This window comes from Phacochoerus africanus, chromosome 1 (assembly GCF_016906955.1).
Source record: "Phacochoerus africanus isolate WHEZ1 chromosome 1, ROS_Pafr_v1, whole genome shotgun sequence".
In the NCBI taxonomy this organism is placed as follows: domain Eukaryota; kingdom Metazoa; phylum Chordata; class Mammalia; order Artiodactyla; family Suidae; genus Phacochoerus; species Phacochoerus africanus.
In genome coordinates, this window is record NC_062544.1 from 231,469,736 (window position 1) to 231,497,649 (window position 27,914).

Here is a 27,914-nt window from a genome sequence, read left to right on the forward strand (position 1 = left end):
TATTTGTTTTTAAGTAGTTTGACAAATCTTCTTTGTAACTCTTTCCTCAAAACACTAAAAAGCATTCCTATATTTGCCAAAGGGTTGGCAATGTCTGCTCCTACTTCAGAGGAAAGTCATAGTTCTGCTTCATTCTCATACTTTCCATTCACTAACAGCTAAAATCTTGCTTCCAGCCCTGATCCTCTGGTAATAGGAATGCTGGCTTTAAAAGTACCAACACCAGGGCAAACCATCTTATGCTGTCATCTAATTGTAACCAAATTAATATATAATTGATTATGTACCACAGTTCATTATTTACATGGATGAAATAAGGAATAGCTATGCCTTATCTTTGTGTCCATTTCCCAATGTCTTATACCTACAAGTGCCTGCTTTAAATTACATTATTTGTTTAATGATGTATTATCTGTGTGGGAAGTTTACACTTTATTAACTTGATTTCCGGTATATAATACGTTCCTGTTTTTCTCCTAGCCTAAATACTTTACTTCAGTTTCTGAAACACTCAACTTAATGGACCTCTTCTCTATCAGCACACATTTCCTCATAAAAGTAATCCACTGTCATCTTTTTAAATAGCATCTACAACTGATAGTATCCAAATTTATGGTTTGGGCTCAGAACTATCACCTAAATTCCAGACTCATATATCAACCATTTACTCAACAATATCTCTTAAATTGAACAGGCAAAGAAAACTATCTACCTTTGCCAAACAATTTAGGTAGTTTGAGAGCAATACCCTCAATGAGAACTAAAAAAAGCCAGATGAAGAAAAAAAAAACAACTTGTTTTGGAAGCAACAGAAAGCTACCAAGGCATTGAAAATCTCTGGAGCCAACATGCGAGAGGCGGAAGGCCCAGAGACATTAGACTGACTTTTGGAGCCACTTTTCTCCTTAAGACAATTGCTATATTCAGTTGTAACTTAGAGTCTGAATAGAGATTGCAGCAAATCTACAGAGCTCTGAAGAAAACTGGAGCATATGATGTATAAAGGAAAGGGGCCCTGGTAAATACCTTATTCTTTTAGTTGGGATCCTGAAGAAATTTACCCTTAGAGTAAAATGTGTGTTTTTGTTTTGGGAGGATTTTTTTATTTGTTTGGTGTTTATTTATTTATTTATTTATTTGACTTTCTAGGGCTGTATCCTGAGGCATATGCAAGTTCCCAGGCTAAGGGTCAAATCAAAGCTGCCAGCCTAAATCACAGCTACAGCAATGCCAGATCCAAGCAGCATCTGGGAACTACATCAGGTCTTGTAACAACACAGGATCCTTACCCACTGAGCAAGGTCAGGGATTGAACTCATGTTCTCATGGATACTAGTTGGGTTCCTAACCCACTGAGCTACAGTAGGAACTCCTAAAATGTCTGTTTTGATTCCAGTTGGAAGCAGACCCTAACACAAAGATTTGAATGCAAGCAGTTTATTTGAGAGATGCAGAGAACAATGGTAGGGGAGTGGAGAAGTGAATAAATGAAGAGAAAATAGGCTAGTTATCCACAGTGAGTGACTAGGCTTAATACAACAGGAAAATACTGAAAAATTGAAACCAGTATTATCTAACTCAAGGGGTGAGAGAACTGGGATATTTATATAATAATTCCTAAGGATTTTTTTTTTTTCTTATTATGGCTATACCTGTGGCATATGAAAGTTCCCATGTGAGGAGTCAAATTGGAGCTGCAGCTACAGGCCTATGCCACAGCAATGTAGGATCTGAGTTGCATCTGCGATCTATGCCAGATCTTTACCCCACTGAGCAAGGCCACGGATCAAATCCACATCCTCACGGACACTATGTTGGGTTCTTAACCTGCTGAGCTACAACAGGAACTCCCCCAAGGGTTATTGATTGATTGAGTGCTTCCTGAGGTGTGGGAGGATATTAATTCCTTGGGACCTCTAAACTGCCATGAGCCTTCTGCAGTTCCAGACAAAAAGAAAAGGCATAGACATGTAGATATTGAAAACTGGAAATTGTTCAGAGTATACTGAAATGAAAGAATTCAAGGGACCAATGGGTATGGGCAGGGCACTGCTGGTATTTGCAACAAAGAGTAATTAATAGACTCCTCTTCACTGAACAAAAATAAAGTTTGTAATCATCTCAGTCCCTAGTGGAATTAAGTGATCTGCCAGGAAAGCACAAATAAGCATTACTAAGAAAGATCATCTCCTGTTTTTCTATTTCTTCTCAAAGGAAGGTTGCTCTAAACCAACTCAGGTAGCCACTGCAAGTAGCGGAACTCTGTATTATCCTTTAGATGTCTATGGAATTTTAAAAATTTTTATTTTATAATTAACATATAATATTTCAGGTGTACAACACACAGTGATGTGATATTTTTCTTATGACATCATTATGAAATAATCACTGCAATAAGACCAGTTACTGTCCATCACCATGCAAACTTGTTAAAATGTTATTGACTGTATTCCCTATGTGTACATGACATCCCCTTGACTTATTTATCTTTTAGCTCTAACTTGGTACCTCTTAATCCCCCTCAGACAAAATAGATGACTCTGCAATTTGTATGGATGTTTTCATGTTCACTCATGAATTCATGATTCTGGTTATTTTTTCTTCTTTTTTTCGAACAACCCACACATCTAGTGTCAGAAGTGCTGTGAGTGTGGTAGTAGTATGAGAGTAAAGAAACACGGTGTATTTTCCCTAGACAGTCATACACAGGGTGCTGCACTTCTACCCCAAAGAACAAATTATGATCTTACCTGCATAGTTTGGAAGGAAAAATCTTCTTGTAAGAACTTCTTGATATGAGGAACCACACCTTTTGGTAGAGTATTAATTGCATTCAATAACTTCTTCACTTCTAGTAGTAGGTTAACAGGGACGAGATCAGTAGGTGTTTCCTTTTCCTGTTTGTCCTAGAAGATGTATTAAAAATTAACATAATTATACATGTTCTAGTTTAAGGTTAAAATCAGCCAAAGTATTAAAAAAAAGAACAAAGTGCCTTTATACACTATATGTAGATCACTATGACAGACTATAGAAAATCCCAGTAAGAATAAAACATTGTCTCTGCTCTCAAGGAACCTAATATGTAGTCAGAAAAATAAGACCAAAACCCAAGAACCTTTAATATAGGGAAGGCTATCATAAATGCATTTTAAAGTTATAAACATAGTATAGACTTAACGATGGGAGTAATTATACCTTTTATTGGATGGTGTTGGGATGGGAAACATGAATGATTTTAGGCTATTATGGCTTAAATGTAAGTTAAGCCTTTAAAAATCGCTGCCCTCAAGAAATGCACAGCATGTATTGAGTTGGTCCATTAAAAGTATAAAAAAATGCTAAGTTTAAAATATTAAATAGACTATTCTACAAAATAACACGAAGACTATATCAAACAGTGCTTTTAACATTATGTGACTAAGCTTCAGTTACGAAACAGCAATTTGAAGATAAATAAAACTCTAACACTTTAAATTATAAATAAATTAGTATAATATAATGACTCAAATATAATCTCAATTCTATCAGAGCTGAATAATTATTAATAATCTTGAGACTTCAGGAACTGACCCTTACAGACTTAAAAAGCCATAGTTAATGGTTAACTGATAGCTAAACTGTCAAGTCTCACTGGATTTTCTATTAACATCAATTGTGAGAAATAGGTGGGCAGTAGAAATGAATAATGGGCTTGGAACAGATGGATGATGGCCTTTCTTCAAACCTTATCAAACACACCACAGTTCTTATATCCTGCTAAAATTTTGGGAATATGAATATGTTGCTACTGACCCCTGAATATGAGAGCAGACAGATTCTTACTACAGAGGCCATACATAGTTACTGAAAATGCAGAATAGTCACTGGTGTGGGATGACTCTGACTGACAGGTTTCTAACAGACCTGAAAACTACCCAGAAAGTAACCAAGAATGAATAAAGTCCATTGCAGGACTATCTATATCTACCCTCCCCTTCGGAGTTTGAGTATTAAATTGAGATTCCTTCATCCCAAACAATACCTAATACATCTTATATTTCATAGTACTTCATATATTTACATCAAAAAATGTGGGAAATATTAAGTTTGGTAAATCTCAGTAGAGTGTATAAGTGTTCATTGTACTATTCTTGTAACTTTTCTGTAGGATTGAGATTTTTCAAAATGTTAAAAAAAACTTCTATAAAATAACCACACAAACTTTTATAAAGAATGGCCACTGTTAATAATGCATATTATTCAAAAATTAAAGGTTAATTCTGTAGCTAAAAGTCATCACAGAATCATCTAGCACTAATTGCCAAACTGATACACAAGCAAGACTATGGCATGAATAAAATTTTTCAACAGGAAATAGCATAAGCTTCATGTTTGTTAAATCTATCTTGTTATAACACAAATTTAATTTTTTAAGTTATTAAAATATTTGATACTCAATCCACTTTTGCAAAATAGATTTAGCGTCTAAGCCAAATTCAGGTCAAAGTTTCCACCTCCTTTGCCTCTATATCCCAAAAACTGTATCTAGAAATGCCTTTTTTGGTCCAACTGTACATCCTTATGTACATTTGCACATAATATATTTCCTCTGCAACATTTCTTACAGTGATAACCTCATGCAAGTGAATACTATGGTTACTTTATGTTTATATATATTCTCCTCCTAAATTACTGGATAACCTTTATAAACTTTATTAACAAGTGGACATCATTATATTTGTCACAATCATTATATAAAACTATGTGGAAGGTAAAAATTGCACTAACAAGAAACAAGCAAATACCACTTTATCCATTGCTCACTAAAGACAACCACATGATATGCTCAAATATGTGTATATTTTTTAATCTACCATAAAGTATAATGTCACTGGCAATAAAAGTTTTTTATTAGTGTATAATTCAGTTACCCAGATATAAAGATGATAAAAACAGGGAAAAGAATTAACTTCAGAAACAACTCAGTGAAATTTCTTACTAAATAAAATTCTCTGTGTATGTTTTCTTTGTATGTGTACAGTGTTCATTTTGTTTTGCTTTTAAAAACAAATAAGCAATTTCTTAAAACTGATTGTTGGGATGTTTCTGAGCAAGTCAATTCAATTATCTACTAATTCTAATTTACGGTGAGGACTGGTTCTTAGAATGACAACTTTGAGACACAAATATCAATTATCAAAGAAAGATTTAGTTATGACCACTAGGCGAGAAAATTTTCAGCAGATAATGAAATTGATTAGATTTAGTATTATATTCTCATATAACATTAGTCTTTATTAGTTAACTAATTAAATTTTCTCTTACCAGTTGATCAGTTGATTCTTCTACCTTAGTCCTGGTTTCTTCCTTAGCCTGCTCCTCCACAGGAAGATCCCTATTTTAAATGAAAAAGGTATATTTAAAGGATCTTCTTACAAAGAACACAAATTGTAATAGCAAAGAATTTAACATGTGAATTTTTGCCTGAAAGTTTCAAAAGTATAAATATGTACCAAAAACTGGTAATGGTGGTAGGTGCCGTATCTCTTTAGAGATTCAAGTTAAAGAAAAGTAATTATGCCACTCACTTACTAGATGGTGGCAGCAAGAACAGGAAGCTGATGTAAAATTTTTTCGTCTTTATCAGACATACAATAGACAAAAATAATGGGAAAAATTAACTTTATAGCACTGTTTCAACATAAAGGAAAAAAGGTTGTTTTGTGTTACGTGTGTGTTTCTGAAGACAATTAAGGTTTGGAACAGATCTATCTTACATAGATTGTTTTTTTTTGGTTTTGTTTTTGTTTTTTAGGTTCCTGACATCACAACTGTCCAGTTTCCAAAAATGGCTTTTTCAACTGGGGCAGAATATCATCTTTATAAATTTTAACTATTTTGTAAAAAGGAATAAATTGACAAATTTTGCTTTTAACATGGGCTTGAAATGTGAACATATGTAGTATTATTTACTGAACTGGAAAATTTATTTATAAAATTGCTTTTGCCTACATACAGAATCATAATGTAAGATTCAAAATATAAGAACCATAACATACGGAAGTTCCCATTGTGTCTCAGTGGTTAACGAATCCGACTAGGAACCATGAGGTTGTGGGTTTGATCCCTAGCCTTGCTCAGTGGGTTGAGGATCCGGCGTTGCCGTGAGCTGTGGTGTAGGTTGCAGATGTGGCTCGGATTCCGTGTTGCTGTGGCTCTGGTATAGGCCGCTGGCTATGGCTCTGATTTGACCCCTAGCCTAGGAACCTCCATATGCTGCGGTAGCGGCCCAAGAAATGGCAAAAAGACAAAAAAAAAAAAAAACATAGGTCAGATATGTTAATTCTATACACTAGCAGAGCCAAAACTGAGATGAGAAACTTATATCAACTGACTGATTTATTCAGAAATATACTTTGTATATTATTCTGTTTTATCTCACATTTATGTATACATTTGACAGACAATCATTTATCATCTACTATGTGCTAAATGATTTTGTTAAGGGAAACTGAGTGCAGTACGGCCCACACAGTGAAAGTTGCAAGAAAAAATGATTTATACACAGAAACAATATTTCACAATATGAGTCTAAATGCTCTTTGAAATGTCATGGTAAAGAAAAACCTATTATCTATCTTTTCTTCCACTTCTAAGCCACATTCCAAAAAGGAACACAAGGAACTTGTGATACCAAGGAATGAAAGATACTGCAGGAATATTCTAAAGCCTCTTTCAAGTTTGAGAAAGAATACAAAATGTTCTCAAAATGTATACTCTATTTGCTAACTCCATTTCATGATCATTCACTCCTTAACCCAATAGTTTTCAGTCCCAGATGCATATTAAGATCACCTGTGCAGCTTTGGAACCATCCAGATGTCCAAACCCTACTTCAGAGATTCTTAATCAAAAGTGTGGGACATGAACTTCTATATTTTCCATAGGTTCCTTAACACATTTTGATGTGAAAACCTAACTAATCTGCACTTTCTTCCCAACATTTAAATTGCTTTAGTAAAATTTGCTAATGAAATCCAATTTGCTATTCCAATAGCTTTGTCTTAGCTCTTCATTCTACCTGGCCTTTCTGCATTATTTAACATGATCCATCATACCCTTCAACCCTCCTTGAAAACCTCTATATCCTTTGCTACTGCTGGTTCTTCTTCTAGCCTTTCCAGTTGTCGATTTGTCAGTCTATACCACTGACTGTCCCTCTTCCTTTCATTGCTCTTATTCATTTACCATTTTAGTAATGTTTAATATAGAACTGAACACATTAATACTGTCAAACTATGCTCCCCATGTATTAGGTCAGGAAGGTAACATTAGTGGTCATGTATGCCATCTACTTTATTCTATAGATGGGTAAATTGATACCCAGAGAAGTTACATAACTCATTTTAAGTTATACACTAGAAAGTAACAAAGTTAAAACTAAGTGCTAGACTAGTATTTTTTCTTTTGCTATTCTGCTATTTATACTATCTGTGTACTTTATTCTGCTGCTAGGAAGAAGTTGAAATTTTGCTATAACAGTATACCTGATATATATACATATATATATTACATAGTAATGTTCTACTTTTAGCCCTCTTTTTTCTTACTACATTTTCTACTTAAATCAATCTCATTAACTCCCATGAATAAACAATCTTAGATAGCGATCAGGTCCTTCTCATTCACTACCTTACCTTCGAGTCTCTAGCCCAACATCTAACATCAAGTAGACACTCAAATAGTTATTGAATAAACAAATATAAAAGAATGAGTAAATTTCAATGAATTCAAATAGCACGCCATTGTAATGATTCCCAAATCTATCTCCAGCCTTAATTGTTCTTTGATGCTGCAAGCTACATATTTCCAACCACCTACTGGACAATTTCCATAAGAATATATTAGCGGCACCTCAGTCTGCTCAAATCTAAAGCTGAACTCATTATCTGCCCTCTTCACTTTTTAAACACACATTAAACACACACTAAGTCTCTTTCTTGTGGTCCCCATATTACTAATGGTACACTTTCCTTACGGTCATTAGAAACCTTCAAGCCATTTCTACTTCTCTTTTGCCCCTTTGCTCATATTTAAGTAGTCAGAGAATTCTGTTGATTCTAGTTCTATAAATCCCACCTTTCTTACTATTTACTGTTCTGATCAGTACAAGCCTTCATCAGCTTCTTCCTGAGCTTTCCATGTATATCTTGTCATCCTTCCCACTATCAATAAAGGCAGTCTTTCCAAAATACAGTACAAAATTTCATTTCTCAAAATGCCAATGGCTCTGCACAAAATAAAGCTAAACTCCTTACCAGGAGTCAAAATTCTCCCCAAGAATTAATCTTAAGTACTTTTCTTGCTCTTTCCCCAAACAACCTCCTATCTGCTTTGCTTCTTCACCAATCAAAAGCCTTCTTTAATCCTTTAAAGCTTAGTTCAAATGTCACCTGTGGAAACCCAGTGAGCCCTAGTCAATAATTATTGTTCTTTTCTATATACAGCCACAGTATTTCTTATATAACACTATGCATGCATTTCACCTAAAGCAACATATATATATATATATACATATATATATATGTTATATTACTTCCTACTATAATTCTAAGTACACAAGTTTTATCTTAGTCTTTTTCCAAGGAGGTCAGTAAATTCTTATAAAATAGCACATTTTTTATTACATGAGATTGCTAAAGGTGGAAGGAAATCTCCAATACTGACCTCCTATTTATTATTACACTGGGGAGGTACAGACAGGCTAAACTTTCCCTAACTGGAGGGGACAGATTGACATTTGGCCTAGGCCCAGCTGAACCATGTAGTAGAATCTTCTATGCTATGCGTAGGTTATTTTCTAAAAAATGGGAATAATCATAGCATCTACCTCATAGAGGTATTTTGAGGTTTAAAGAAATTTAACATTTTTTTTTTTTTGGTCTTTTTGCTATTTCGTGGGCCGCTCTCGCGGCATATGGAGGTTCCCGGCTAGGGGTCGAATCGGAGCTATAGCTGCCAGCCTATGTCAGAGCCACAGCAACGCAGGATCCGAGCCGCGTCTGCGACCTACACCACAGCTCACGGCAACGCCGGATCGTTAACCCACTGAGCAAGGGCAGGGATCGAACCCGCAACCTCATGGTTCCTAGTCGGATTCTTTAACCACTGCGCCACGACGGGAACTCCACATTTTTTTATTTAAATTTAACAATGCCTGTCAAAAAATAGGCCTATGTAAGTGCTTGTTAAATGATAAATAAAACATTCATCAAGTTACTTACCATAGCCTGCCATATTGTAAGTGTTTTATTTTAGTCTAAAAATCTCAATTCTTAGCTATTTACCCAGGGTGTAGTCCTTAGAAAAATTTTCTGAAATTAGATTTGACCCAGTTTACATGCCTCACTAATCAAAGTTGCTCACTTTCTTGAAACATAAAGGCATCTCATTCACACCACTTTCCCAAAGTCATGTGAAAAAGACAAAACGTCATGTCTTCAGAATGCAACAAATGTAGTTGGTTTTTGTTTACCCCATACCTTACCTGATAAAAAACTCTTCTGGTAGAGAATCCATGCTGCACAATGTTCTTTCACAAAAGCTTGCAGACTGACTTTTACTACTGCTGTTTAAAGCTGTAAGGGAAATAATAATTTTAGTGAGGAAATAGGAGGATTTCATTCTTTTTCCCCACTATTTAAATACATGATCTTTTTTAAAAAAATTTGAAACTGTTATAAAACAAATCAGTCCCATCAACCAAAATAAATCACTGCCTATATTTTAATTTACTTAATTATTTTCCCCCAAGCATAGGTATACTTTAGCAACTTGTAATCCTACTGAATAGGCAATACTCCACACTACATTTTTCACCACTGAAAACTATATCTAAAGCATCTTTCAATAATATAAAGTATTTCACTTTATACTCCCAGTAAAAATTCTCAATGGCTACATAACAACTGGTTGATTGGGGTTTCCTTGGCCATTTCCTTACACTTGGACATTTATGTTGTTTCCCTTTTTTAAATTATAAATTATTACTATTGTGATAAACTCCATTGCTCATAAAGCCTTTTCTACATGTATGTTTATCTCTTTACAATAAATTCTCAGAAAAAGAATTCCTAGGTCAAGACACAAATATTTTACGCCTGTTGGTATATATTGCTAAGTGGTTTCCAAATGGTTTGTAATAATTTACTTCCCATAGAGGGATAAGTTCTTCTTTAACACAATCTTGATAGCACAATTGCTTTATTTTAGTTTAGTTTAAAAATTACATTTGGCTACTTTCCCCCAAAACTGTATGATTCTCTATCTCCATTATTAAAAGAGGCAGGATATAAAGAACTCTTGCATACTCTCTGTTTCAAATATTAATGGATATTGTGGATGTTTCCTGAAAGGAAAAAAAAAATACTGAGAAAACACAAACAAAAAAGGGGGGGCAGAGTATCATTAGTATATGTATTTATTTTTACAGCTATTTAACTATCCCAAAACCACCTCTTCTAAAATGAGTCCCATTTAATTTCTTTTACTGAGTTCAAGCCTCCAAACTCCATTGCTCTTTGTTAGGCTAACTTCCCAGTCTGATCCCACTGTAAGGTAAGTCCGGGAAGTGTTAGAGCGAACATATATAAAACTACTGCTTGATGCTTTGAGGCAAAGAAAGAAATGATGAGAAATAAGAAAATAGCAGCAAAACATAAATAAAACAGACCTAGAATACCTGGCTGCCAGGCATAAAACTGGATAAAGCTTCTTATTTGTTGCCTCTGGACCGGTTATATATTTCAGTAACTGGGTAGCCAGTTTCTCTAACAGCATATTAATACACACCCATAAATTAGATCAGTCACTTCTGGAGGCCCATTACTAAAAAGCAATTCAGCAAAAGTAATCTCACATCAAGAAAACATGTTCCACAAGATCATCTGCAAGTCAACTATTCCAGCTGTGGCTCAGCAGGTTAAGGACCTGATGATACCCTCTGTGAGGATGTGAGTTCAATCCTTAGTCTGGCTCAGTGAGTTAAGGATCTGGCACTGCTGCAAGCTACAGCTTAAGTCACAGATGCTGCTCAGATCCAGTGTTGCCATGGCTATGGTGTAGGCCAGAGCTGCAGCTCTGATTTGCCCCCTAACCTGGGAATTTCTATATGCCACAGTTGTGGCTGTCCCCTAACCTTTGAGATCTGAGTATCCTGTCATAATGAATGAGGTTAATGGGGGAACAGACAACTGAGTTCCTGGTGCAAAGGCTAAAAAAACTCCTGAGGGGGTCATCTGAAAAACAAGTATTCCTAATTATGATGCTATTTATATTATTTATTTGACTCACAAGAGCTCTAAGTTACATAGAAAGTCTTGAGAAACAACAATTTGATGGTGGTTGATACTTCTTAATCAAAACACAAATGGAGAGATTCACAGACTTCCACCTAAATTCCCTTATTTAAAACATAACTTTCTAACACCTTTTAGTTTCTTGCCTATCCCTAATAAAACATTTCTTCTTGTCAATCTAGTTTTCCTAGGTACATTATTTTATTTCATACTTTTAGTCTTATTTTTTAAATTCAGTAAGCAAAGCCATATGCCTATTAAAACTGCACTCTGTTCAAATACTGTTGAAAGATACAACTTAAAGCCAATAATGAAGCAAAAAAAGAGGTTGGATAAAACTTATTATTCTCTCTTACTAAATGAGATCTGCTTCATCTCTTTTATAAAGCTGTGTAGACAAGGACATGGCTCTGAGAATTTTAGGATTGTGTTACTAGGACTATTTTACATTTATGGTTTCTATAACCCCCTTGATTATTTTAAAAAGTAGCAGGCATCATTTTATAACAAGAGCATAAAATGTATGCCTTTTCCAGACAAAACAAATCTCACTTTCAGAATTTAAAAATTCAGATATGGGTACTTCCCCCTCTGATAAGTTCTCCTTCAGTTAGTAGCTGTTTGCATAGATCGCAGTGAAACTGAAAAGAAAAGAGGAAAACCCTTTGGCAACATGACGAAGAGGATGGAAGGCCTCTGCTAAACCTATTCAGTGTTCAGCTTAAAAAAGCACAAGGTATAATAAATAAATCAGGAGGTATTTGGATCATGAATTAAGAGTTAAGAAAGTCTAATGGCTTTCCTATTCCGCCTGCTTTAAAATATACCCTGATACGAATCTCTGTGATGAAAAGTTTCCAGGAGAGAGGATCATCAATCCTGTCATTTCCTAGGAGCTGAGCAGACCTGTGTGGCAAACCCTACCAGCAACAGAGGCAGCAGTAGCACTTTGCAGCCTCTGTTGGAAAGGAAGGCATAAGTGCCTAGCAACAGAAAGGAAGTAGCCAACCTGAAACATTACCATTGTGTTTCCGAAATAATCCAGAATACTTACCATTCTAGAAGAGGCTGAAGGAAACCTTTAAAAACAGGGCTAACATTGGAGAAAGGGCGAATCTACTTTCCCCTGGTGTATTCATTTCAACAGAATTTCCCTGTCAGCAGGAAACTAAAAATTTACTTTGCCTTCCTGGAATTGAGAAACTGCTCTTCTGCAGAAACTGTTCAGTTTCTGGCTGGTTGGTCACAGGGCAAGCTGAACTTCAGTGTCAATTCACAGCACACTTTATCCACTAACCAAATAATTTTATCTGAAGGCTGTTTTACTGGTTGAAAAGGTATTGCCATCGGTATCTTGATGACAGTAAAATACTTTTCTTACCGCTCCCTCTGAGCTTCCAGCTTCCACTTTTCCTCTTATCTACTAAAATTATAACAAGCCTTTTTTTTTTTTCAATTGTAAAGGGTTTTCTTTCCCTACTTTTAAAGTTGTGCATATTCACATCAGAGTAGGCACAGCTTGTGTTTATAATTTCTTAATTATCCATTTAAACATTCACTTTGTAGCACTCTTTTCACCTCCATAAACTGTATATAGGTACATTGTTTTAAAATCCACTCAAATGCTCATGTTAATTAAGTCACCTGACCAAGTCTGAGGCACTAATTAGCCAAAAAGTTTATATTTCAATATGTGGGTGGACATTGCATGAATTTGCTATCTTCATCAGCTCTGGCACTTACAGATCACACAATGCCAGATGGAAAAAGTAAACAATGTCTATAAAAAACAGCAAAAATAGTTTGATTCTCTCAATGTTATTAGCTTGGAAACAAAATAAGATACTTGATGTTTTTCAGGAGAGGAGTCCAATTATTGAGAACTTTTTAAATGTCCACTAAATCAAGTTTTCTTGGCACTACTGACATTTGGGTTGTATAAATCTTGGTTATGGGAAGTTGTCTGATGTATTTTTAGGATGTTTAGCAACATCCCTAGTTATCCAGCAGATTATAGTAGCAACTCCTCACCTCTCAGCCCCACTGTGGCAAACAAAAACGTCCCCCCCAAACTGCCAAATGTCCCCAAGGGGACAGAATTGCCTTCAGTTGAGAACTACCTAATTAAATGAATGAGTTAAAATGATAAGGATAATTAAATGAACATAGATTGTTCCCAGCAATAAAAATAAGACCATCCTGTTATTAGGTATCATCATAAACACAAACAATAAATCATTTGTCTAAGAGAAAGAGAAATGACAAAGTATCTCATTTAGTTTCCATCAATGTCAAAAGTAGGTTGAGATTTCATAGGATTGGCAGTTCACAGAGAAATTAGAGCCAGTCTGCAAGGGAATATAAATTTGCCTCAACACATACTAGTCATGCAACCTCATGTGAAATTAATTAACATCTCTGTGCTTCAGTCTCATCTGAAAAATGAGCACAAAGATGGTCCATGCTTCAGTGTTGCTGTGAAGTGTTTAAAACATGTAATAGAAGAGTACCTGGTGCACAGTAAGTACTATATAAATGTTACTGTCATCATCTTCATTTAATTTTGCTTAAATTCATGGGAAAATTAGTTCACTTTTCTTAGAGAAATGCTATTGTATGAAAAGGAGTGGTAATAATAAGACTTTAGAATTGGAGAATTTTTTTTTATTCAAATATATCCCACATGGCACAAATGGCACCTTAGTTTGTGCATGTTTACCACCTTGCATTTTTCACATCAGCACATACATCTGCCACAGTCTTTAAACTGCCTTATATGCCATTGTACAAATGTCACATTTTACCAAACTACTACTGATAAATAATTCAATTGTGTTCAGTTTGTGTCTATGGGGTTTTTGTGTTACTATAAACAACACTGCAATAAACAATCTTGAACACGCAACTTGGTAAAATTCTGAAAGCTATTTTCAAAAGCTGGACTTGCTATTTCAGCAGTGAATTAAATGTATTAATAGCCCCAGGAGTTCATGGGGCTATTAATAAAGCAAACTTTGACAATGCTAGTTATCACTTCTGCTAGATTATAAAAAAGAATTCCAAAAAACTCCTTTGAGTCAAGATGTGAGATGTTCAGCCACATATAACAAGTATAGCAATCACTTCAAGACTGAAAAAAAAAAAATGGGAACAAGACACATTCAATGTCTTTTTAATGGGAGTTCCTTAGAACCAAAATTTTTACTATTATTGATCTAAATTTGTCTGCTAGCCAAGCAGCAATGACCATTCTTGGTGGCTTTGAATGGAGTAAAGCAGGTGTTCTGTGAATCTAGCTGTCTCAAAGTCTTTATTTCCTCACGTGTTAGCTCGAGGCAAACAAGGGCTGGAGCTATCAGGTTAAATTCAAAGAATAACAGGTTGTACCATTAGTTGGTTATTGGCTGTATGAAGAATGAACAAAATATTCTGGTTATTTGATTTTCTAATTTTCCATTCATCTCTTCCATTTTGTATTTGTTTAGGTACTTGGCAAAATTATCCTTATTTTCCCCCAAGGAAAAAATATGTAGTTTGCTTAAGTAAACTCCAGAAGTAATGAATAATGGTTAGAAATATTTACAAAAGTTATCAGAAACTGGAGTTATTTTCTGCCCCAAAGATCAGAGTACTCCATGTCCTTCTCAGCATTTGCCATTTAGCAAAGATCACTGTTGGCACTATCAGGTAGCTTAAACCAGGAAGCAAGAAATATGCAATGCATACACAATGTTTCATCCTTATAAACCTGCTAATATAGGGACCATCCTTGCCAAAATTAGCATCTTGTCTGAAGCAGGTCTTTAATTTTCTTCAGATGTATTCATTCGGCTAGTCCTTGACTCACACAAGCAAACCTACAGAATGTGTGTGTGTGTGTGTGTTTGTATAAATTTGTGGTATTTGGAATGTACATGCAATAAATATATACAGGATAGAATTTATCTTTAAAAAAATCCAAATATTAAATTACCCATCCGTTTTAGGCTCTTTACAGGTGGCACTGCTAAAATCAGCTGTTTAAAAATGTAGCTGGATTGCTGGAAGGAACATGTCACCCCAAAGCAAATTCTCCAAAAGTGCAATACTTTTAGCAGTTTAAAAATATTATGTTGTCATTGCAGTTGTTAGATAATTATGAAAAAGGAAAGGACACAAGACAGAATATTAAGACATGACACATCAAGAGATGGTAATCAAGCAGGGAGTGGAGAATACAATATGTACCTTTATAAGAAGGGTTTAAATGATAAGGCAGATCAAGCTTTTGGTTTCCTTAGTGTTTGCCACTTCATGTGAATTCTCCTGTTCCTTTAACTGAGAATGGTTTCTGACCTTCCTCATCTTGCTTATGTTTTTCTTTTTCTTTGAGTTTAGGAAAGCCAAACTGTAGTCTTGGAGGGCTACTTCTATGCATAGAAGCTCAGAAAACATTACTGAAGCAATTAAGGCTGAATATCAAGAAATTAAGAGTGGATATGAAGAGTAATGCAGATTTATTTAGAAAGGAACTAGAAAACATAAGGGGCAACATAGAAAAATTATAAAATTCATTTGCAGACACATAAACTGAGCTAAAGGCACAAAAGAGAAGAAAGAATAACACAGAGGAACAAATTAGCTACTTGGAAGATAGAATAATGGAAACCACCCAATCAGGACAGAAGACAGAAAACCAAATAAAAAAGAGGAAAGCAATATAAGAGCTCTATGGGATAACATAAAGCAGGCCAATCTACATATAATAGGAATTTCAGATGGAGAAGAAAAAGAAAAGGGGATTTAAAGTATATTTGAAGAAATTATGTCTGAAAACTTTCCAAATCTAAAGGAAACTAATATCAAAATAGAGGAAGCACAGAGGGCCCCAAACAAATTGAACCCAAAAAGGCACACACCAAGACATATTATAATAAAGATGGCAAAAGTTAAAGAGAGGATTCTAAAGGCAGTTAATTATAAGGGAACCCCATAAGGCTATCAGCTGATTTCCCTATAGAAATGTTACAAGCCAGAAGGGAGCAGCAAGTTATATTTAAAATGCTGAAAGGAAAAAATCTGCAGCAAGAATACTCTATCCAGCAAGAATATCATTTAAAATAGAAGGGGAAATAAAGAATTTCTCAAACAAACAAAAGCTAAAAGAGTACAGCAATACCAAACCCATTCTAAAAGAAATACTGAAAGGGCTTCTCTAAATAAAAAAAGAAGTAAGAAGAAATAGGATGGAGGAAACCACAATTGGAAAGCAACCACTTAAATAAGGCAGCATAGAGATTTAAAAGAGGGGGAAAAAAAAACCTACTGTAAAAGTGATGATAAACACAAGGAACAGCAAAAGGACAAACATGAAGATGTTAAAAAAGTTCATCAAAATCAAGAATGTGGGGAAGAACAATAAGTAAATCTAAACTATTTTTGTTTTTTAAAATAATGTGTTTGAACCTGTATGACTATCAGGCTAAAGCAAGCAGGCACAGGAAGGAGTTACCACACTTAAAAAACGGGGCAACCACAAATCAAAACCAAACACTACATTCACAAAAACTAAAAAGAAAAGCAGTCAAGCATAAAATAAATCGAAATCATCCAAACAAATAAATAAAAAAAGGAAGGAGAAACATAAAATCAATTGGAAAACAAGGTTAAAATGGCAATAAATACATATCGATCAATAATTAAATGTTAATGGTCTGAATGCTCCAATAAAAAGACATAGAATGGCAGACTGGATAAAAAAGCAAAAACCTACAATTTGCTGTCTATAAGAGACTCACCTTAGGGCAAAGGATACTTACAGATTGAAAGTGAGGGTATGGGAAAAGAAATTTCATGCCAATGGACAAGACAGGAAAGCAAGAGTTGAAATACTATATCAGACAAAATAGACTTTAAAATGAAGGCCATCAAGAAAGATAAAGAAGGATACTATTTAATGGTAAAAGGATCCCTTCAAGAATAGGATATTACAATCATCAATAGATATGCCCCTAACATAGGAGCACCCAGATACCCAAGACAAATACTAACAGACATGAAAGGAGAAATTGATGGGAAAACAATAATAGTAGGAGACTTTTAACACTCCACTCACATCAACAGAGAGATCCTCTAGACAGAAAATCAATACAGCAATAGAGATCCTAAATGACACAAAAGAAAATTTAGACATTTTCAGGACATTACATGCAAAAAAATCAGAATATACATTTTTCTAAGTGCACATGGAACATTCTCAAGGATCAGTCACATACTGGGGCACAAAGCTAACCTAAACAAATTTAAGAGCATAGAAATTATTTCAAGTATCTTCTCTGACCAAAATGGCATGAAAGTATGAAAAAAGAGAAATCACAACAGATACTTAAGAAATACAAAAAAACATGAGAATACTATGAACAATTGTATAAAATGGACAACTTTCTAGAGACTTACAGCCTGCCAAAACCGAATCAAGAAGAAATAGATCAACTGAACAGATTGATCACTAGAAATTAAAATGGAATATGTCATAAAACTACTCCCTACAAATAAAAGCCCAAGACCAGATGGCTTCACAGGTGAATTCTACCAAACATTCAAAAAGGAACTTATACCCATTCTCCTTAAACTTTTCCAAAAGATTGAAGAAGATGGAACACTCCCAAAGACATTCTTTGATGCCACCATCATCCTAATACCAAACCAGACAAAGATACCACCAAAAAAATAAAACTATAGGCCATATCTTTGATGAATATAGATGCAAAAATTCTCAACAAAAGTTTAGCCAACCGAATATAACAACATATAAAAAAGATCATACACCACAACCACCAAGTGTGATTCATCCCAGGTTCACAAAGATGGTTCAACATATGCAAATCAATCAACATCATACACCACATTATCAAAAGGAAAGTCAAAAACCACATGATCATCTCAATTGATGCAGAAAAAGCATTTGAAAAAGTCCAATATTCATTCATGATAAAAATTCTTACCAAAGTGGGTAGAGGGAGCATATCCTAACATACTAAAGGCCATTTACAACAAACCCACAGCCAATATAATACTCAGTGGAGAGAAGCTGAAAGCCTTTCTGCTAAAATCTGGAACAAGACAAGGATGACCACTCTCACCACTGTTATTCAACATAGTACTGGAAGTCCTAGCCACAGCAATCAGACAAACAAAAGAAGTAAAAGGCATCCAAATAGGAAGAGAAGAGGTAAAACTGTCACTCTCTGCAGATGCCATGACACTATATATAGAAAACCCTAAGTACCCAACCCAAAAACTACTGGAACTGATCAACAAATTCAGCAAAGTAGCAGGATATAAGATTAACATTCAAAAATCAGTCTCATTTCTGTATACTAACAATGAAATATTAGAAAAGGAATACAAAAATAAAATACCTTTTAAAATTGCACCCCCCAAAAATGAGAGAGCTGGGAATAAACCTGACCAAGGAGGTGAAAGACTTATATACTGAGAACTATAAAACATTAATAAGGAAATTAAAGAGGATTCTTGGCCATACTCACCAAAGCAGTCTACAGATTCAGTGCAATCCCTATCAAATTAGCCATTACATTTTTCACAGAACTAGAACAAACAATCCAAAAATTTATATGGAACCAAAAAGACCCAGAATTTCCAAAGCAATCCTGAGCAACAAAAAACAAGCAGGAGGAATAACTCTCTCAGACTTCAGGCAATATTACAAGGCCACAGTCATCAAGACAGTGTGGTACTGGTACCAAAATAGACATACAGACCAGTGGAACAGAATAGAAAACCCAGAAATAAACCCAAAACCTACAGACAATTAATCTTCGACAAAGGAGGAAAGAACATACAATGGGAAAAAGACAGTTTTTTCATTAAGTAATGCTGGGAAACCTGGACAGCTGCATGTAAATCAATGAAGCTGGAACACATCCTCATACCATGCACAAAAATAAAACTCAAAATGGCTTAAAGACTTAAATATAAGACAAGACACCATCAAACTCCTAGAAGAGAACATAGATATCAATCTTACAAATGTTTTCTCAGGTCAGTCTCCCAAAGCAACAGAAATAAAGGCAAAAATAAACCAATGGTACCTAATCAAACTGAGAAGCTTTTGCACAGCAAAGGAAACCATAAAAAAAAAAAAAAAAACCGAAACCCCAAAATGACAACTTACAGAGTGGGAGAAAATAGTTTCAAATGATGCAACCAACAAGGGCTTAATCTTTAAAATATACAATCAACTTATACAACTCAACAACAAAAAAGTCAACAACCCAATGGAAAAATGGGCAAAAGACCTGAATAGACATTTCTCCAAAGAAGATATACAGATGGTCAACAAGCACATGAAAATATGCTCTACATCCCTGATTATTAGAGAAATGCAAATGAAAACTACTATGAGGTACCACCTGACACCAGTCAGAATGGCCATCATTAATAAGTTCACAAATAGCAAATGCTGGAGAGGGTGTGGAGAAAAGGGGACCCTCCTGCACTGTTGGTGGGAATGTAAGCTGGTACAACCACTATGGAAAACAGTATGGAGGTACATTAGAAAAATATACATAGAACTACCATATGACCCAGCAGTCCCACTCTTGGGCATATACCCAGACAAAACTTTCCTTGAAAAAGACACATGCACCTACATGTTCATTACAGCACTATTCACAATAGCCAAGATATGGAAACAACCTAAATGTCCATTGACAGATGACTGGATTAGGAAGATGTGGTATATATACACGATGGAATACTACTCAGCCATAAAAAAGAACAAAGGAATGCCATTTGCATCAACATGGATGGAAATAGAAACTCTCATCCTAAGTGAAGTAAGCCAGAGAAAGACAAATACCGTATGATATCACTTATATCTGGAATCTAATATATGGCACAAATAAACCTTTCCACAGAAAATAAACTCATGGACATAGAGAACAGACTTCTGGTTGCCAAGTGGGAGGGAATGGGATGGACTGGGAATTTGGGGTTAATAGATGCAAACTATTGCCTTTGGAATAGATAAGCAATGGGATCCTGCTGTATAGCACTGGGAACTATGTCTGGTCAGTTGTGATGGAGCATGATAATGTGAGAAAAAGAATGTATACATGTATGTGTGACTGGGTTACCTTGCTGTGCAGTAGAAAATTGACAGAACACTGTAAACCAGATATAATGGAAAAAATAAAAATCATTATAAAAAAAAAAACCTACAGCAAAAAATAAAAAATAAAAAGTATGAGATCAAATTGAGTAAAAAGAAACATTCTAAAACTTGTTCCTACACCGTAATAGTCAGTTTGATATATCTCAGGTGTGCATACTTTGGACACACTTGTCGTAGAAGATGACTTCACAGTTTAATTCAGGAAACAGATATATACCCATTTCCTGAACTTGATAATATCTTTTTCCTAAAAGACCAGAAATTTTAAAATTAGATATGGAAAGGACCCTATTCTGCAGAAAGGAAGGTTTCAAGAAATAATTATAACTAAAAATGATTATTGGGAGTTCCCATTGTGGCTCAGTGGACTAAGAACCTGACTAGTATCCATGAGGATGTGGGTTCGATCCTTGGCCTCACTCAGTGAGTTAAGGATCCGACACTGCTGTGAGCTCTGTTGTAGGTTGCAGATGTGGCTCAAATCCAGGGTTGCTATTGCTGTGGTATAGGCCAGCAGCTACAGCTCCTTTTTGACACCTAGCCTGGGAACTTGCATATGCCACGGGTGTGCCCCCCCAATAAAAGGATTACTGTACCTTAACTTAAAAGTAAGTCTTTTTCATCTTTAATTATCTACAAAATTAGATTCAGAAACAATGGAGGGGGTGGGATTAAGACAGCAGAGGAGTAAGATAAGGTGCTCACATTCTCCCATAAACACATCAAAATAAAAGCCATCGACATGTAGAACACGTGGCACAGAACATCTACTGAATATTATCGAAAGAACTTAAACCTCCAAAAAGGCAAGAAACCCTCCACATAACTGGGTAGAACAAAAGGAAAAAAAAAGAGAGAGAGAGTGAGAACAAAGAGGGGTAAAAAATGGAATCAGGATGGGACCAGCACTCCTGAGAGGGAACTGTGAAAGAGGAAGGAACCAGCACCCAGGGAGGCCATGGCCCGGGAGGGGGAACCTCAAAGCCTTGAAGAAAAGCACAATACCAGTCTGAGGAGAGCCAAGCAGAAAGAGACCCCCACAGACCATAGGAACCACTGCCCTAGGATACCACAGCCTGAGACACTCAGGCGGGGAGTAGGCACTGACACTCAGGCTTCAGAGGTCACTTCTGGGCAGAGGACTAGGATTGGTTGTGTGGAGAGAGCCTGAGGGGCTAGGGAGTGGTGCCTGATGGGCTGGGGAACAAAGTGCCACAGCCAAGGGAGCAGGAGAGGAGGCTTGGGCCTGCAGGAGAAACAAAGCAGCACTGCTGGTTAGGGCAAAAGGAGGGTCAGGAACACTAGAGGGACATCTTTCTCTGGTCAAACACAAGCTCTTAGGGGGCGCGGAGACTTGCACAGTCTGCTGGAGGTAGGAGCAAACCACTTCAGTCATCTCAGACTCCAGAAGTAGGTGTGGCATGCCACCACTAGGGGTCCATGAACAGGCACCACTTATGGCTCCAGTCACCTCTGGGGTCACTGCAGAGGAGGGCACTGCAACCAAGCACCACCTGTTGCCCTCAATCCCCTGGGAAGGCACATGCCCCACTGTTGCCACTTCCAAAGTTTCTGGGTGCTGCCTACACCTCCCTGAGGTCACTGCCACTTCCCAGAGCCCTCCAAACAGGAGAAGCCTGAAGCACCTCCCCTCAGGTCCTTATCACTGTCAAGGGCCCAGCAACCAGGCACTGGCTACTAGCCCTGCCCATTGCCTCCATCTTCCTAGAAGCAAGCGCAGACCTTACAACAGCACATGCTCTATCCAGGAGACAACAGCCTGCACACACTGAGTAAAGAGACAGCAATCATCCAAACCAAAAGCAGCCCTCATACAAAAAAAAAAAAAAAAAGGAAGTCCTCACAAACTACCCAGGGGCACTCTCACATGTAAATAGCCCTCCAAAATTACAGTAGTTGTCCCTAAACTCACAGAAAAAGAAAAATATAAGCAAAATGAAGAAACTCAGGAACCATGCCCAGTTAAAAGAACAAGAGAATGTCCTTGAACAAGCAAACAATGAAACAGACCCCTAGAGTCTAATAGAAACCAAGTTTAAAAAGGAGATAGTAAAAATTCTGAGAGAATTAAGAGCAAAAAATTTAGAAAATTCACTTGTAGAGACATGAGCTGAATAAAATGCATTTTAGAGCAGAATGAATAATGTAGAGGAACAAATGAGTGACTTAGAATATAGAATAATGGAAATCACCCAATCAGGACAGCAGACAGAAAACCAAATGAAAAAAACATGGATGCAATATAAGAGATCTATGGGATAATATAAAGTGGGCCCATCTACGTATAATAGGGATTCCAGAAGGTGAAGAAAAAGTAAAGGTGGTTGAAAATATATTTTAAGAAATTATGGCTCAAATTTCCAAATCTAAAGGAAACAGTAATCAAGATACAGGAAGCACAGAGGAACTCAAACAAGTTGAACCAAAGGAGACCCACACCAAGACATAATAAAAATGTCAATAGTTAAAGATTAATAGAGAGATTCTAAAGGCAGCAAGAGAAGGGGGAAAAAAAAGATTTAATTATAAGGGAACCCCCATTAGGCTATTACCTTATTTTTCTGCAGAAACATTACAGGCCAGAAGAGAGTGGTGAGATATACTCGAAGTTCTAAAAAGGAAAGATTTGGAACCTAGAATACTCTACCCAACAAGATTATCATTTACAATAGAAAGAAAAATAAAGAATTTCTGCAACAAACAAAAACTAAAAGAATGTAACAATACTAAACCCATTCTAAAAGAATTACTGAAATGTCTCCTCTAAATTGGAAAGAAGTAAGAAGGTATAATATGGAGGGAAAAACCTATTTGAGCCTTTATGACTATCAGGCTAAAATAAGCAGAAATAGGAAGAGGTTAACATACTTGAAAAACAGGGCAACCACAAATCAAAACAAAAACAACATTCACAAGAACTAAAAAGAAGACACAAGCATAAAATAAAAGCAAATCATCCAAACAAAAAAAGAAAGGAACAAAGGAGAAACATAGAATCAACTGGAAAACAAGGCTTAAGATGGCAATAAATACATATTTATCAAAAATTATCTTAAAAGTCAAAGGAATGAATGCTCCAATCAAAAGACATAGAGTGGCAGATGGGATTAAAAAACAAGAGCCTAGAATATGCTGCCTAGTACAGACTCACCTTAGGGCAAAAGGCACAAATAAATGGAAAGTGAGGGGATGGAAAGCCATATTTCATGCAAATGGAAGACAGGAAAGCAGGAGTTACAATACTCATATCAGACAAAATAGACTTTAAAATAAAAGCCATAAAGATAAAGAAGGACACTATTTAAAGATAGAAGGATAAATTGAAGAAGAGGATATTACACTTGTCACTATATATACCTATATTATAGGAGCACCCAAATACATACAACAAATACTAACATATAAAAGGAGAAACTGATAGGAATACAACAATTGTAGGAGATTTTAACACCCCACTCACATCAATGGACAGATCCTCTAGACAGAAAATCAAAAAGGTAACAGAGGAGTTCCCATTGTGGCACAGTGGTTAACGAATCCGACTAGGAACCATGAGGTTGCGGGTTCGGTCCCTGCCCTTGCTCAGTGGGTTAACGATCCAGCATTGCCATGAGCTGTGGTGTAGGTTGCAGACGCGGCTTGGATCCTGCGTTGCTGTGGCTCTGGCGTAGGCCGGTGGCTACAGCTCCGATTCGACCCCTAGCCTGGGAACCTCCATATGCCGCTGGAGTGGCCCAAAGAAATAGCAAAAAGACAAAAAAAAAAAGGTAACAGAGATCCTGAAAGACACAATAGAAAAGTTAGAAATAATAGACATTTTCAGGACATTACATCCCCCAAAAAACCTAGAATATACATTCTTTTCAGGTGCACATGGAACATTCTCTAGTATTGACAACATACTGAGACACAAAACTAACCTCAACAAATTTAAGAGTATAGAAATTAGTTCGAGTATCTTCTCTGACCACAACGGCATGAAACTATAAATCAATCACAGGAAAAGAAATGGGAAAAAACTGAATACATGGAGGTTAAAACAACATGCTACTAAAAAACTAACAGGACAATGAGGAAGTCAAAAGGGAAATTAAAAAATATCTCAAGATAAATGACAATGAAAACACAACCATTTGAAATCTATGGGATGCCACAAAAGCAGTGCTTAGAGGGAAGTTCACAGCGATATAGGCCTTCCTCAAAAAAGAAATATCTCAAATCAATAACTTATCCTACCACCTAAAAGAATTAGAAAAAGAACAAACAAAACCTAAATTCAGCAGAAGGAATGAAATCATAAAGATTAGAGAGGAAATCAATAAAATAGAGATTCAAAAAAACAATAGAAAAAAAATCAATAAAACCAAGAGTTGGATCTTTTAAAGGATAAACAAAACTGATAAACCTCTGGCCAAAATTACCAAGAAGAAGAGAGAGAGAACCCAATAAACAAAATGAGAAGTGAAAAAGGAGAAATCTCAATGGATACTGCAGAAATATAAAAAACCATCAGAGAATACTACAAACAACTATATGCCAACAAATTTGACACACTAGAAGAAATGGGCTTTCTAGAGACATATAGCCCACCAAAATTGAATCAAGAAGAAACAGATCATTTGAACAGACCCATTACTAGAAATTGAATATGTAATAAAAACACTCCCTCCAAACAAAAGTCCATGACCAAATGGCTTCACATGTGAATTCTGCAAAACATACAAAGAAGAATTTATACTCATCCTTCTTAAACTTTTCCAAAAGATTGAAGAGGAAGGAACACCCTTAAAGACATTCTAAGAAGCCACAATCACCCTAATACTAAAACCAGACAGAGATACTACCAAAAAAGGAAATTATAGGCCAATATATTTGATGAACTTAGATGCCAAAATTCTCTACAAAATTTCAGCCAACCAAATCCAACAACAATATAAAAGATCACAGACCACAACCAAGTGGGTTTCACCCCAAGTGGGTTTCACAAGGACTATTTAACATATGCAAATCCATCAACATCATATACCGCATTAACAAAAGTCAAAATCGGTAAGATCATCCCAACAGATGCAGATAAAGCATTGGACAAAACCCAACATGCATTCATGATAAAAATTCTTACTGAGGTGGGTATAAAGGAAACACATCTTAACATAATAAAAGCCATTTATGACAAACCCACAGCCAATATAATACTCAGTGGAGAGAAGCTGAAAGCCTTTCTGCTAAAATCTGGAACAAGACAAGGATGCCACTCTCACCACTTTTATTTAACATAGTATCGGAAGTCCTAGCCACAGCAATCAGACAAACAAAATAAAAAATAAAGTATCCAAATTAGAAGAGAAGAGGCAAAATTGTCACTGTATGCAGATGACATGACACTATATATAGAAAACCCTAAGGACTCCACACAAAAACTACTCGAACTGATCAACAAATTCAGCAAAGTGGCAGCATACAAGATTAACAATCAGAAATTGTTTGTATTTCTGTATACTAACAATGAAATATTAGAAAAAGTATACAAAATACACTACCTTTTAAAATTGCACCCCCCAAAATTTAACACCTATGCATAAACCTGACCAAGGAGTTGAAAGACTTATATCCTGAGAACTATAAAACATTAATAAAGAAATTAAAGAGGATTCAAAGAAATGGAAAAGTATACCATACTCCTGGATTTGAATAATTAATACTGTTAAAAATGGCTATACTACCCAAAGCAATCTACAGATTTAATGCAATCCTTAATAAAATACTCATGACATTTTTCACAGAACTAGAAAAAACAATCCAAAAATTTATATGGAACCACAAAAGATCCAAAATTGCCAATGCAATACTGAAGGGGCAGGGGAGGGGGGATCGAAAAAACAAGCAAAAAAAGCAAGCACGAGGCATAACTCTCCCAGACTTCAGACTATATTACAAAGCTACAGTAATCAAGACATTGTGGTACTGCTACAAAAACAGACCTATGTAATAAAATAGAAAGCCCAGAAATAAACCCAGACAGTCACAGTCAATTAATCTTCAACAAAGGAGGCAAGAATATAAAATGCGAAAAGGACAGTCTCTTCATCAAGTGGTGCTGGGAAAACTGGACAGATGCATGTAAATCAATGGAGCTGGAACATACCCTCACACCATGCACAAAAATAAACTCAAAATGGCTTTAAAGACTTAAACATAAGACAAGACACCTTAAAACTCCTAAAAGAGAATATAAGCAAAACATTCTCTGGCATCAACTATACAAATGTTTTCCTAGGTTAGTCTCCCAAGGCAATAGCAATACAAACAAAAATAAATCAATGGGACCTAATTAAATTTACAGGCTTTTGCACAGCAAAGGAAACCATAAAAAAAACAACAACAAAACAAAAAGACAACCTACAGAATGGGAGAAAATAGTTTCAAACAATGCCACCAAGGGCTTAATCTCAAAAATATACAAACAACTCATACAACTCAACAGCAAAAACACCAACAACCCAACTGAAAAATTGGCAAAATACCTGAATAGCATTTCTCTAAAGAAGACATACAGATGGGCAACAGGCACATGAAAAAAATGTTCAACATCACTAATGATTAGAGAAATGTGAATCAAAACTAAAATGAGGTACCACTTCACACTGGTCAGAATAGCTGTCATTACTAAGACTACAAATCACAAATGCTGAAGAGGGTGTTCAGAAAGGGGAAACATCCTGCATTGTTGGTACGTATGTAAAATGGTACAATCACTCTGAAAAACAGTATGGAGTTTCCTTAGAAAACTAAATATTGAACTACCATATGATCCAGCAATCCCACTCCTGGGCATATATCCATACAAAACTTTCATTCAAAAAGATCAATGCATCCCTATGTTCACTGCAGCACTATTCACAATAGCCAAGACATGGAAACAACCTAAATGTCCACTGACAGATAAATGGATTAAGAAGATGTGGTACATATACACAATGGAATACTACTCAGCCATGAAAAAGAACATGATCATGCCATTTGCAGCAACATAAGATTCTCATACCCAATGAAGTCAGAAAGAAAAAGACAGATATCATATGATATCACTTATATGTGGAATCTAAAATATGGCACAGATGAATCTATCTATAGAACAGACATAGACTCACAAACACAGACAATAAATTTGAGGCTATCAAGGGGGAGGGGAAGAGAGTGGGGTGGACTGGGAGTTCAGGGTTAATACATGCAAACTGCTACATTTAGAATGGATAGACAATGAGGTCCTGCTGCAAAGCACAGGGAGCTATATCTAATCACTTGTGATGGAACATGATGAAAGTTAATATAAGAGAGTGTATATAGATGTATGACTGGGTCAATTTGTTGTACAG

The 27,914-nt window shown here is 35.8% G+C and overlaps 1 protein-coding gene across 2 annotated transcripts in view; it reads right to left on the bottom strand.

The window, feature by feature from the left end:
* The window catches only part of DZIP3 (DAZ interacting zinc finger protein 3), a 130,526-nt gene that overhangs the window by 94,589 nt on the left and 8,023 nt on the right, over positions 1-27,914 (bottom strand). For both annotated transcript variants that reach the window (XM_047792914.1, XM_047792925.1), the window contains exons 2-4: positions 9,530-9,620; positions 5,308-5,377; positions 2,751-2,906 (exon numbers count right to left, since the gene is read on the bottom strand). In XM_047792914.1, the coding sequence (XP_047648870.1) occupies positions 2,751-2,906; positions 5,308-5,377; positions 9,530-9,561 (258 nt within the window). In that variant the 5' untranslated portion in view covers positions 9,562-9,620. The remainder of the gene's footprint in view (positions 1-2,750; positions 2,907-5,307; positions 5,378-9,529; positions 9,621-27,914) is intronic.